This window comes from Xiphophorus maculatus, chromosome 2, assembly GCF_002775205.1.
Source record: "Xiphophorus maculatus strain JP 163 A chromosome 2, X_maculatus-5.0-male, whole genome shotgun sequence".
NCBI lineage: Eukaryota > Metazoa > Chordata > Actinopteri > Cyprinodontiformes > Poeciliidae > Xiphophorus > Xiphophorus maculatus.
Window position 1 is genome coordinate 24482101 of NC_036444.1, and position 14208 is coordinate 24496308.

The following is a 14208-nucleotide window of genomic DNA, read 5'->3' on the forward strand; positions in this document are numbered from 1 at the left end:
TTTGTGGGTCTATCTAATGGGATGAAGGGGTTTTCTTTTTCTCTTTTTTCTTTACCCATGAAACATTTCCAAAGCAGACTTAAATATTTTAGACTTTTGAATAGTTTGCGTCTACATTTCCTTCAGATTTCGTTTGTTTTGCTGTAGTAGCTGGAGTCAACAAAGTGGCACGATGTCAATCTGTGTCAGTCTCAGGTGGAAGAGACGCAGAGCTGATTTTAGATTTGCTCTATTGTGACATGAGAGACGGCAGAGGTTTTCTGAACATTAGTCATTCACAGAGCGCTTGCTCGTCTCACACCGAGCAGTCAGTGTGAAATATGTCATGAACCGGCTTACAGGCCTAATCACAACTTTGTTAATCAGCAATCAGGAAGGAAATCAGACATTTCAGAGACGTCTCTGATAACCTTTTGGAGGTTTCAGCCGAGATCCTCAGCACTAACTCCACTTTGGGAAGTGTTTCTTTAAACAACAGGCCATTGAAAGATTTTCAGTCTGTTGTTTTTCTATTAATCTCAGTTTAGCTGTTTGACGCTTGTTTGTCGTCGGGTCCAATTCGTAATAAAAAAAATAATAAATCTCCTGCTGGTTTTCAATTTATAAGCATTTTTATCAATTAATCAAATTTTGAGGGTTTTGAAGATTAAACTTTTGGAAAATCTTTCTCCATAGTTCAGAGCGATGTCAGCACGAAAAAGCTGGTAGCGTTGGATCTCAACTCCATCTGAGCTTTTATTCACAATCAACCAACTTTTTTCTCTGAACTTCAAATTGTTTCTTCAGGCAAAATTGCGTCTTCATGCTATATCATTTTCATAATACAGCCCTGGTCTCCGTCATACAACTCACAGAAGGGATGACCAAAATAAAAAACACTTTTTTGAAAATATTTTCTCTCATTTGTCATTTCTTTTCTTTGAAAAGAAAGCAAGAAAAAACAAAATCTATTAAAATCGGAAATCTGGTATGAAAAAAAAATCAGAGATTGTAATTTTAATCCATATCGCCGCGTTATAATTCACACCTAATAGAATAGAAATTGTAAAGTATGCTAGTCTTTGCAATTATGATCTATATTTAAGATAGCAGAAACCATTTTGGATATTATTGGTTGCTTGACGCTACTTACATCAGTGGTTTTTCCAGGCGACTTCCCAGGGAGCCGACTATTTCACCCAACGTACAGAAAGCCTGGCCCAAGAAATCCTGCATGTGGGAAAAGCATGAGAAGCATCAACAATGACATTGTTCATATTTACCATTCATTTTTCATATGTAAATGTATCGACATTGTTAAGTGTATGCAGAAGAACCCTTAAGCAACGATACAGAAAAAGTTTCTTATGAAAAATAGATGCCTTCCTCATCTCTAAATGATTCATGCAGACAGTCAACGTTCAATAAGCACCTGAAAATAAAGCAGCTAGCAAACATTGCGACGACTGTTTAAATTTTCATTGTCCGCTCAAAGCAGAAAGGAATGCTCTCAACTTTTAGACGTATTAATTTAAACCGGTAAGAAGAAGAAGAAAAAAGTTATTCGCTCAGTTTTGGTGCTTCCATGAAAAACTTGCTATGTGTTCTCTAATACCAAACGGTTTGTGGTTGAAGCAGATCGATGGTGTGTCTCCCATACTGGAAAGATGAGGCTTGCCGTCACTGGAGTCAATCTCCATCCTGATTAGATACTGAACCCAGCGCCAATCCCATGTCTCCACTATTAGGCCCAGAACTCTGCCCTCTGAAGTGTCATCATAGACTTGAACTTTAGGTTCAGTTTCCTGATCGTTTGATTTAGTTCAAAAATGCAACAAAATGCCCGCTTTCCACCCAGTCTATGTGCAAAGATTTTAAATGGAAGAAACAGTACCACAGTTATTCATTTAGGACTTATTGTGATGTATTTAGTTGCTGCCCTCTCAGCCTCAGAGGAACTTACCTCGTGAAATAAAGATTTTAATTCTGTAAACCGACCTTCCGAATCAGGGGTTGGCCATGATGGAATAGTCTTCGGTCATGTATTCAACCCTACTGAACACTTGTTGTGATATGTCGGAGCTTTTTATTATAGTTTTTAATGATTATGAAGAATAGTTCAGTTTAATTTGATGTGTAGGACAGGAATAAATATAATCAGTCAGTGTTGATAAATTATTTTATTGAAGTGTTGATAAATTATTTGATAACTGAACAGCTATATATAATATAAATCAAACTTCAATGTGCTGCTTGTCCTAATGACCACCACATTGTCATGTGTCATACGTTTCCATGACAAATGTGTGCAAAACGTTGTCTCAATTCCGCTAAAGTCGGACAAACACAATGTCTCAATTGAGGTGTTTCCGTTAAATAAGAAACGCAGTGAAAATCCCACGTGAATACGTTTGTTCACGCGATAAGTTGTTAAAAAAAACATGCCGCGCCGTCATCCTTCAACTACTTCCTGTTGTAGTCTTCTTCACGGTTTACGCCAGCTACAGCGTGAGATGATTACTTTAAAACGAGATACGTTACAGTGAATGTAGTCTCAGTAAGGCTGTGTAAAAAAAATGCATGAGACACGGTAATTACAGGGAAATCTGCTGATACCACTTCTGTAAGCAAAGAACTGGAAAACTAAGTCTACCACTCATACAAGTTCATTAAAATATAGCAATAACAAATTGAAAAAGAAAGAAAGAAAAAAAAAAAAAAATATATATATATATATATATATATATATATATATATATATATATATATATATATATATATATATATATATATAAGAAACACAAGGCGTTTGGTTTGATGAGTCAATTCAAGCTGAGACCTTTAGACTTTGGAGTGAAAAAAACACTAATATGAAAACGTGAAAGAATGCTGTAGGCTGGCGGTGATGGTGTAATGTTGTGTGGAATATCCTGCTACTTTGATGAGGAGCTACAAAAAGGCAATGTTGCACAACACAGAACATGGGAAAGTATTAGCAGAAGAAAGGAAACAATCTTGTTTAATTGAGATTGTTCAGGTATATTTTGGCCTTTAATACCTAAACCAACCGAACCAGAGACCGGTGAACTAGTTAGCTGCTTTAGGGTGCTGACAAGAAAGGAGACAGTTTAGGAAAGACAAACAGCAAGAAGAGCAAAGCACTAGAAGGAGTGTGTGTAAAATCTGTTTACTACAAACCCTGAACTACGTGTGCATGCACTGATACTGTGGCCTCCATTACCAGATTGAGAGTGCATGGGCGTGTGCGGGCGTGTGTGAATGTGTGTAAAAGTCCTTGACAAATGAGCCATGTTGAGTCCAGCAGGCAGAAAGCAGCTCCAAACATCTTTGCCGGTGCTGAGTGCAAAAACGGAGATGGCAAAAACACTCTGGCCTTTCCTCACGGAGTGTGCTGCAAGCTAACTAGCAACTGCAGCCAATGGGACGCAGTGCCTCGCAACGTCCAGGACTAAAGGTTGAGGCAACTTACATTAACTGAAATAATGATGGCGGCAAAAAAAAAAAAAAAAAAAAAAAGGTTCAAAAGCTTCTACAGCTCATTAAGCTCCAAATTTAAATGACCCAGAGAATGTGTATTAGTTCTTACAAACACAGTAAAACAATCCGTGGCACTCTGTCTGAAACTAACAAGGGGTTTTAGGTCGCTTCACCCAAAAAACACAAAAAACTAATGAAAAGTAAAAACTTAACGGGGCACATAGTATCATTTTATAAAATAACCAAATAACTATGTTATCTTCAGTTGTTATAAAAATGTTTTATATATCACAGCATATGACTTAAAATAAATTTGATATCGTAATTTAACGCCTTGATATTGGGCATCTGTCACTTTAAAAACACCTGATCTTTCTGAAACTCCGCCTCCAGGGAGGCAATCTAATTTGCGTAGCCAATGGAAACGCCGCTAGTTTTTGATGTGGAGCGTATGGGCAGTTGCCCAGGGTTACACAAAAAAAGTTGGAGCATAAGTATCATATTTTTTTAAAACAATGTATTTACCCATCTTTTGTTCTGTAGGTATGCCTCCATAACATTTAAAGCCTCTTAAACCACGGTCTAAATATAAACTTTAAAAATTATGTAGCTTAATGTTATTAAAGCTAAAGTTTAATCAGTAATACTTTTATAACAAATTTGATTTCTTGGTTAATGTCAGGTTGTCATAACGAAGATATTTTGAATAATATCAACTTTGTATTAAAAGTGTCATGATTTACCAAATGACACTTTATGACAACAGTCATAAATATTCATGAAGACTTACTCATGTTCATCACAGATGTTATGTCATGTTTATGATGATGTCATGACAGTCATATTCACAACCCATCAAATAAAGTGTTACTGAAAATTACTGAGACAACATAAGTAGGCAGTAATTAAATAGTATTTTCCAAACAAAAACAAACAAAAGCCACGGAAGTCATGCTAACCTTGCTAGCACAATCTCCATTGTAGCACAACTTCTGTTTTAGCATGAAGCCATCGTGGCGTTTGCATCTTGCTGACCCTTCTGGGCCACCGCAGTTTTTGGATTGCTGAAGAGCAATCTCTGTCAACACAACAGGGCAACTGAAAAACCACTTTCTTTCTTATTTCAAAATAAGAGTCTCAAACACGCCTGCAGCCATTTCAATGGAAGTCGCACAATGTGGTGAAAGCGAATCCTAGACATGCATAAGGACAACACTCCGAAACCCTGATGGGTGTAGTTTAAGATTAGATTAAAAGACCGTTCTGTAATTCAAGAGACATTCATAGAAGGAGCTCAAAGAGCTGCTAATGAGTTTGTACAAAGAAAATAGCAGCCTGTCGTCTGTAATGTTGTTTGCCATGATCATTTTACTTGTAAATGTAACAATTATTATTATTGAGAAACAAGATTTTAGCAGAACAGATGTGCAGATGAGCAGTATTCATATTTCACACTTCAGTAATTTATTTTAAAAAAATAACAAAATTAAAACATGGAGTTGAGATCAGATTTATAAACTGCGGTCTATGTGAGCGTGGAAAGATGACAGATGGCTGTCTTACCCACATTAGCTGCAACCGTGCAAATGGCACACAAAGACAGTATCCTATTATTGTAAGGACACTGCCAATAAAAAAATAAATAAACACAAGCACTGGGACCTGGGCTCCTCGGTTGCCAGCAGCAACTGCTTCAGCCAGTAACACAACATTTGGCATCTTTTGTTAAAGCCGGAGGGATTTTAGATTTCGCAGGCATAGCTTCAGCAAAGAGGGACTGGTGAATTATTCGAGCTAGATTTGTGTGACTGCAGGATAAACAATGTGTTAGGTGTGTTCAGAAGCGCATTTGTAAGAGGAATGACAAAATTGATCAAGAGGCTGAAAAGGGGCTTTTAAGGGAATCTATGAGCTGTTTTCTAAAGTGAAAACATCTCTGTTGACTGCCTGCCCTTTGTAACTTTTTAAAGGGGCAGCATTATGTGTTTTCCGGGCACATAGTGCTATTTTATAGCCCAATCCACAGACTATGTTCACTTCAGTTGTTAGAAAAATATTATCTATATTAAAAATGTGACTTAAATGAAATTTTAGTTTGTAATTAGCGCCTTGAGTTTGGGCCTCTGTCTCTTTAAAAAAAACAACTCCTGCTCTTTCTGAAACTCTAGCTTCAGGAAGTCATCACATCATGGCTCCTCTATTAACCCTTCAACAACGTTTTTACCAGCGTTCCACTGAGAAGTAGCTCTTATAATGAGCTCAGGTGATGCACAGTTCAACCGGGTATTTGCTAATTGCTGCTGGCTAGTCTGAAGGAGCTGAGTGGGGGAGTACCAGGACAGAGCTGCTCTGTGAGGCGCAAGATCAGAAACTGCAGATGTCCAGAAAAACAAACTTTTTTGGGATGGCTAAATGTTTTACCATTGTTGTTTTAAAGTATTTTGCGTAATCAATGTGTCATGTTTCTCTTCTTTTATTTTACTGTAAAGCTTTTTTTTATTGTACTGATTATGAAAGGTGCCACACAATTAAATGTGCCTCGCTGCACCTAACAAACCTCTGCAGAAAAACCCCATTAGGTGACTTCTGAAGGCAGGTGACTGCACTGGTATTTTGAATAGAAGGCTGAGTACAAACGCACAGAACACATTTTATGATTTTCATTCGCAGAACATTTTTTTATAACCACACACACCTTCCAATCAACTTTACAGTGATGCACAGCTTTGTGTTGGTCTATCGCATTAAACCCCTTTAAAAGACTCTGAAGTCTGCAGCTGAGACGGGACAAAGTGAATGTGACACCTTAGCAGGGCATTGTCGGTGCTCCATGGTTAGAGTTAACTTTTTCATGAGCATCTGTGAATATCAATCCATGCCAATTTTAGAAGAGGAAGAAATGTAACAAAATTCACCAGACAGTGGTAAATTACTCAGAAGAAAAACGCAACGCCTCATATTTCCTTCATTATTCTGAAGCAAACCCCCTTCGTTGCACTTCTCCCCCTACGGCTATTTTCACGGTAGGTATGTGCGCCATATGCTGGGGAAGCGCCGGGTGCATCTGCTTTGATGGGAGGATGAAGGCATCCTCAAAGGTAGCTGACACTGGAAATACTGTACTTGGGTGCATTTCTATCATTTTTCCCCCCCATCTTTCTTCCGGTTATTTATAGCCGTGCGACAGTGGATGGACTCTGCTTAGACAATGGAGCCACCGCAGAGTGCCAGATCTTCAATCCCACACATCCACAGTAACGACAGGGTGCAGCCAAGCGTCCCCGGCCTTCTTGCTTTGAGTGAGCTTCTGCGCTCGCACCGCTTGGAGCGCACAGTGGAGCCCGGAGGGCACGCCGGGCTATCGGGCTGAGGAAAACAGCTCCGCCAGCAGTTGGCAGTGAACACCAAGACGAGGAAGGCGTGGAGGGGAAAGGAAGGAGGAGTAGCGCCGAGGTGGAGCAGGAAAGATAGGTGAAACTAGAGCAACAGACTGCTAAAAGTTGTGTCGGAAAGTGACAGTAAAGGATAGAACTGCAGGTTTAATAGACTTAGACTTGATTTGTTATCGCACAAACACACACCAGTGATTCTGGCAACAAAATGTCATGGCTTGGCTACCGGAGAAAAAAATGCTAAAAAACTACAGTGTAAAATTCATCTGAATTCTTCCAGTCTTGAAAAGTCTCTGTGATCCTCGTGGCAAAACATTTGGTTTCAAATCATGCTGCCATTGTACAGCAACAAGTAAATATGGTGCTGTTGTGTCAAAATGAATACTTGACTGATTACTGAGACAGCAAAGGAGAAACTCACGTGTTTAGAGAGGTTGTCGCTCTTGCAGTCCAAGTCGTACCTACAAAGCAGAGGAAGGAGAGAACACATGAGGAGTGAGGCTGCAGGAGGAAGATCTGAGCTGTGGATCGCGACAGATCAGGCAACCAAAACACAAATTAGTGAACACAGGCTTTAATTGCTCACCACCTAGCGTAAATGCAGGGCACGTCTTCACTTATCGCTGAAGGAGCTCTGAGATGGCGGCAATAAAAGCTTTTCAGAGCCGGGTTCAGTTAGGAGGGTGCTATTGGCGCTGTGGATGTGTTGCAGCTTATTAACAAAAACGGATGGAGCGAGCGCTGTTAGTTCCCCCCTCCGCCTGCCAAACATCCCGCTGTGCATTAACGTAGTAGCTGAACTTCATGAAAGTAAAATGGTAAGAAGGTGAAGATCCTGCGGCTCCTCACACCCACTACCTGACATCCTTATGGAGAAGCTTGACATACACAAACACATTCACACACTCACAGCTGTTTGGATCCAGGTGATTATAAAGTCCTTTTGTGTTTTATTTACTGTTGTCATAGCAACTGAACTAACGTAAGAAAAAAGAGCAACGGCGGTTCTAGTTAGCTGAGGTATAAAGCTACTGTACAGGAGCTGTTGCGATCTGTTTTTATGTACAGATTGCTTAATATACAGTCAGCTATAAAATAAAACGGTTCTGGAAGTTGTTGAAAAGTAATATTGTTATGTTGTTTAGATCATTTTTACGTTACATGAGTCGAATCCGTTTAGCTATATTGTGCCTTTCTGGGAACATGTTGGTGTACAGATTAAAAAACATACAAATACATTGTATATTCTTTATGCAGTAGCAGATGAGGTAACAAATGGGAGTTATTCTAAGACTTAAGTGTGTGGCATAAGCTGTACCTTTGTACTAAAGGATCTAAAACTGCTTATTACAGTAATAAGTATATTGTATAGAATGACAAAGAAAATAACATGGACACAATGATATTTTGAAGAAAGATCAGATATGGTGCTTTTTTGGAAATGTTTGACCAGAACAGATTCCAGGAGGATTAGTGAAGCACAGATTTGTTTCTGACTCATCACTCCTACCTGTTCTATACTTTTTAAATCAGCATCTGTTACACCGACACCAGTCCTGGTGTGTGTAACACATGTTACAATCACAATCTTTAATATGTTTTGTGGAGATGTTAGCATCAGGGATGATGGCCCAAGCCTTCATGGGGACAAAGCTGAATTTTATTTTGGGGCCCTATATATCTGCTTTTAATGTGGATTGCTGCAAATCATCAGATCATTTGCACTCGTTGCATCTCTGAATAGTGATGTTAGTTATATTTTATATGCATAACTCTAGTGGTGGCAAAAGCAACCAAAAAACTAGTAAGAGTTCTGAACTTAAGATGGAATACATGAACACATATTCATGATGTGCTTTTATTAAACTAGCTTATCTTCGGTGTAATTCCAGTACCGAAAAATTTACTTTATACCAAGTGAGTCTCTCTCACCTGAGAATATGAACCTGTACTGGGCTGATTCTGTGCCTTCAAATAATTTTAACAGTGAAGAAGTTTTATAACTTATAACTTATAAGTCTGAAATGGGAACAGGACTGGAAAAAACAGAGTAACACTTTATTTGACGGGTTGTGAATAAGACTGTCATGACACTGTCATAAACATGACATAACACCTGTCATGAACATGAGTAAGTTTTCATGAATATTTATGACTGTTGTCATAAAGTGTCATTCGGTAAATCATGACACTTTTAATACGAAGTTAAATACAAAGTTAAACTTAAGCTTTAATAACATAAAGCTACATAATTTTTAAAGTTTAATCAGTAATACTTTTATAACAAATTTGTCAGATCATGATTTCTTGGTTAATGTCAAGTTGTCATAACAAAAACATTTTGAATAATGTCATCTTTGCAATGTCAAATAAAGTGTTACAAACGTGTGCTACACTCAAGAGACAGATTCCTGTGATGCATCGAAGAGTGATGTCATCACTGCTGATGTCATTGTTACCATAGGAACTGGACATTCTAATTGTGCATTCACACCAAACACGTTGGTGAGTCTGGTTTACATTTAAAGTGTATGTGGAGCACTCGACGTGTCAAACGATCCAAACGGCCTCCACGGCCCTCGACGCTCCTTTACTTTGAATGAAAACCAGATGCGCCTGATGCTCAAAACCTGTTTGGTGTGAACGCACCATTAAATGTCCAGTGTCATATTAGGTCCATCATATTAGAACCAAAGTCTGGTCCTAATATGATGGATTCATTGCTTTAGGTCAAGGGTAACGTTTAGAGGCAAGATGTGAATTAAGTTTTAGTTAATGTTAGGTTTAGGAATAGACCTAACATTAGGTCTATTTCTAATAGACCTAATGTTTATTAGGTCTATTAGGACCTAATAAATGGCTCAGAAATTTCTGAGCCATTTTCCCTAACTCTAGTAGAGTTAGGGAACTCTACTAGAGTTAGAGTTCCCTAACTCTAGTATTGGTTAGAGTTAGGGAAAATGGCTCAGAAAAACACATTATGACATGTTAACAACAATTAAACAGTTTTAACTGCTGAAAAAAGTGACAGAGGGCACAGATATGGGACTGTATCAAATCGATATAACAGAGAATCGGCCACTTTAAGGTAAAAACAACAAACAGTTTCCAGTCCAGGGGGCCACGACTGACTGTGGGCAGGCAATGCCCCCCAATGCCGCCAGGCCTGATTATAAATACTGTATAATGGACTGTGGTTGCCACTAAATACATCTTGTACTAATTAGTAGCGTGTGCTTTTCAGTGACGTTGCTGTTATAAATGTTTATGTTGTTTGTTGCTGTTTGGTTGGTTCTTATTTTTTTCCTCTCTTTCTGCAGGTGTAGAAGCAGACTACTGGGGTGTTTTCTTCTATTCTCTTTATCCTTCCATCTCTCCTCTATTATCTCCTGCTTTTCCTTATAGCTTTTTGCCCCAACTCTCTTCCTTTCTTTTTTGAACCCTGCTCTAATTAATCAACATTTATTAATACTTTCATTGAACAAACAGAGGAAAAAATAGTAAAAGTAGCAATCCCGACAATACGGACAGTTCTGAGGGGCTTTAACTGGAATATATCATGACACCAATGAATCTAAATGTGATACGACAAATGCCCACCATTAAACCAATGCAATTTCTGCTAAAGTTTTTTTTTTATGAATATAGATCAAATAGAGCATTATAGCGAAAGCTTTAATACTCCACTGGTCAAAGTGAATCTGTTGCGCTCCCTCTGGGCACCTATAGCAATTCTGATTACTATACTGCTGGACAGGACATAAAAACAAAATGAACAAAAAAATAAATAAATAAAGGGAAGATCTTTCTTCACACACCAGAAATAGTCGATCTGAACAAAACACTTTTCAGCCTATCAGATTATGAAACATGGCTTCATGAAAAAGAACAATCTAAGACTGATTTAGGAGTACAGAGTACAGCTGATGCCACAGCAACAACAGAGAGCTCTAACAGGGTTAGCACTCAGACCATTAAGGTGACAGAGGGTGTTATTTGTGAGCATAAAGTTTCTCAGATAAGAAAATTATGTATTGTCATGTTTTTTTATGTGTCCTCTGCTGGAAGAAAACATTTATTAACATTTTATTAAGTTAAATTTTTTATCAAATTTGCTGCTGCATGTTTCCCCAAGCTAATCTTCTGCAGCAACAACTCGTTTTATTCTGTTTTAGAGAAAAACAACCTTCAGAATTTCATCCTCTATTCCAATCACACGTAGCATTAGCTGAAAGAGACTACCTGTAGACAGACCTTAAAGGTGATATCATCGGAACAAATCAAATAAAACACAAAGTAAAATTTTTAGAAAACGTGAGACTTCCAGCTGCTTCCATTCACTGCTATTTTCTTTTTACACAAGTGGTGCACGGCTAATTACAGCCATCTTGGAGGCCAAGAAAATTTAACATATTAGGATACAAACACATGGAAAATTCTACCAGCACAATCTGTACTGAACCATTTATGAAAAAAAAAATTCTTTATTGTGCACCAGAAGAAAACCTTGGAAAAGCATAAAACCAGATAAATGTCTGAGAAATACTCCAAAGTGCGTCACAATGCAGTTGTTTCACTTTATCTATTTATTCATTTTTCCCCATGAATGGATCATATTTCAAAAACCTTGTCCCCATGAATACTTCACAAACATGACAGAAAACAACTCCCTGTAAACATAACACCATTTCCCTTTAACTAGTCTCTCGTTCAAGCAATTCTCGAATCCTTTTGATGACTTTCAAAATGCATGTGATATCAGTGACACAGCCTTTGCTAAATTATGCAGTTTTTCTTACTTTTTGTTTTTGTTTTCAGCCATTTTGAGTTGTCTGGCCTCACTGTTTGCACCCGTTTCTTGTTCCCCATATATTGCTATACATATTCATGCAATCTGTGCCATGTCACCCCACCAACCAGCGGGGTGTTTTTTTCTGTTGGATTCTCTCTAATTCCTTGCATTGCAACTTTTTCTTTTTAAAGCTAATCAGTTTCTCATTTACACTTTTCTGTTGGGACTCGTACGTTTTAATGGTTTAAGCTTTAAAGTAACATTTCGTTTCAGATTCCTCCCTTTGGAGGGGACGCGCATCTTCGCGTATTTGCAAAAATCCTGATTCTGAGTCACTTTTTACAGCACATGTTCAGCTTGGCACGCTGATTTCCCAACTTCCTATTATGAGAATGTGCATTAACACTTTAAACATTGAAATGAACACGGAGGGAGACCTCCACGTCATATTGAAAAACTGGAATAAGCCGAGCTATATTTAGCTTTGTGTTGTGCTTACCTTTAGACACAACCTTGGGAAAACTTAAAAAACTTAAGACAGTTGCTAAATATTTTACGTGGCCCTTCATCTGTGAGGAGTTTGTACAAATGATTTATAAGTGCTGCACTCTGGGAGTACTTTAGCAATTTGACTTTACTTTCGTGCATCTGCTGATGCACAGTAGGGGCGGGATGAACTGATGCTGAGGAAGCAGAGATATTTCTCATTCAGTGCACTCTTCTTCTAAAAGCAGGTGTTCACTTTATTCATAATGGAGCTGTAGCACCTGGACAGATATTTGGGTGTATTATGCAAGTCGTGGCTTGAACTAAGGTGTGTGCATATTTCCTTATGGCACCGTATCAGGCGTCTTAGCCTCCCTCTGGTATGAAAGTGTTTCATAAATAAAACAATTCTATCAATATATAAATAATTATTAAAATACCAATTTTCCCCCCCCCATTTTTTTACAAAATGTGTTGTTCCCAACACATTTCATGCCACCCTGCTGATTATGTGCAACATAGCATTTGATGGTTTCTATGACAACGCCCCAATACCTTTGCAGTTTCAGGAGTGCTGCATCCCTCTGACAAACATCATTTTATTAGATCTATATTTGTGTTTATGAGGCTCGGACTGATATATTGGCTGACTTTAGCAGCAATTTCCATTGCAAGACTGTCAATGTTCTGCTGATGTAAAAAAAACAACAAAAAAAAAACACAATTTTGAAATTGTGATGTTTCCATTAGCTAAAAAAAAACCCAGTTAAAATCACAGGCGAATATGTTTGTTTGTGCAATAAGTCATTGATGCCCACATCATCCAACTACTTGTCTTCTTCTTGGTTAGCAGAGGGGCAATATCCGGTTGATCATGTGACTCAAAGTGTTTCTATTGCAGTTTTACTAAATAAAACTGCAATAGATACCGCCAATTTAGATACCGCCGGGAAAAAAACGACTCTTCCTAGCGCCAAAATATTTTTATCGAAATATATATATATATATATATATATATATATATATATATATATATATATATATATATATATATATATATATATATATATATATAAATTGCAGTGTTTCCATTAAGCGAATTTCTTTTTGAAACGGTCAAACTGCACAATTACAATATAAGGTCAATAGAAACGCAGCTGGTTAAGAAACTTTAAATAATTTTTGTTATGTTACGTCTCTTTGTAACCCCACGCTACATGCCGCTAATCTGATCAAACTCATTTAAAACAAACATCCCATTTAACCAAGCTCGCTTTTTTCCCATTTCACCCGGACCACGCGGGCTGCACCGTTCACCCGCAAACAGCCTCCGCTGCGCCACGCGGACCACATAATCCCCTTGCCTTCTCCAGAGACCAATTTATCAAGCTTTGTTTGCTTGCAGTGACACGCGGTACCTTCAGCGTGTCAGGTGCGCGTCAGTGCACGCGTGCGGCGGCGGCGCGCGGCGGACTGTGTAAACAGTGGAGCCTCGGCGGGCGGCATGCCACGTCTGATAAGGGCGCCCGCTGACAAAACCGAGTGGATGCTGTGTGTCACGGCAGGTCGGGGAGCCGCAGCTCTGCTGCGGCGCCGCTTAATGTAGATTCCATCAGAGTAAAGGAGTCACGCCGCTGTTACGCAACGTGCTGCCAGCTGAACGCGCAGGTGCGCTTCACGTTCCGTCCGCAGCCCAAATGTTCATGAACGAGTCATTTAATTTTAATTTAATTATGAGGGACAGAAAGGTAGTTGGAAAAAAGAAGAAGAGGGGCGGAGGGGGGTGGGGGGGCATGCTACCCATGTATGTATGACGGATTCGGCTGCACATGTTCGCCCACACAAGCAACACACACACACACACGCACACACACACACACACACACACACACACACACACACACACACACACACACACACACACACACACACACACACACACACACACACACACACACACACACGCACACACACACACACGCACAAGTGTTTGCTGGACGAGATGTCCCTCGGCACCTTGTGACTTCACATTAACTGTGTGTGACGGGGTGTGTGCGTGTG

General features: G+C 38.9%; 1 protein-coding gene across 2 annotated transcripts in view; it reads right to left on the bottom strand.

Annotated features, from left to right (window-relative positions):
• LOC102221087 (copine-8-like) overlaps positions 1–14208 on the bottom strand; it is an 84551-nt gene that overhangs the window by 41034 nt on the left and 29309 nt on the right. For both annotated transcript variants that reach the window (XM_023347595.1, XM_023347605.1), the window contains exons 5-6: positions 7291–7330; positions 1133–1209 (exon numbers count right to left, since the gene is read on the bottom strand). In XM_023347595.1, the coding sequence (XP_023203363.1) occupies positions 1133–1209; positions 7291–7330 (117 nt within the window). The remainder of the gene's footprint in view (positions 1–1132; positions 1210–7290; positions 7331–14208) is intronic.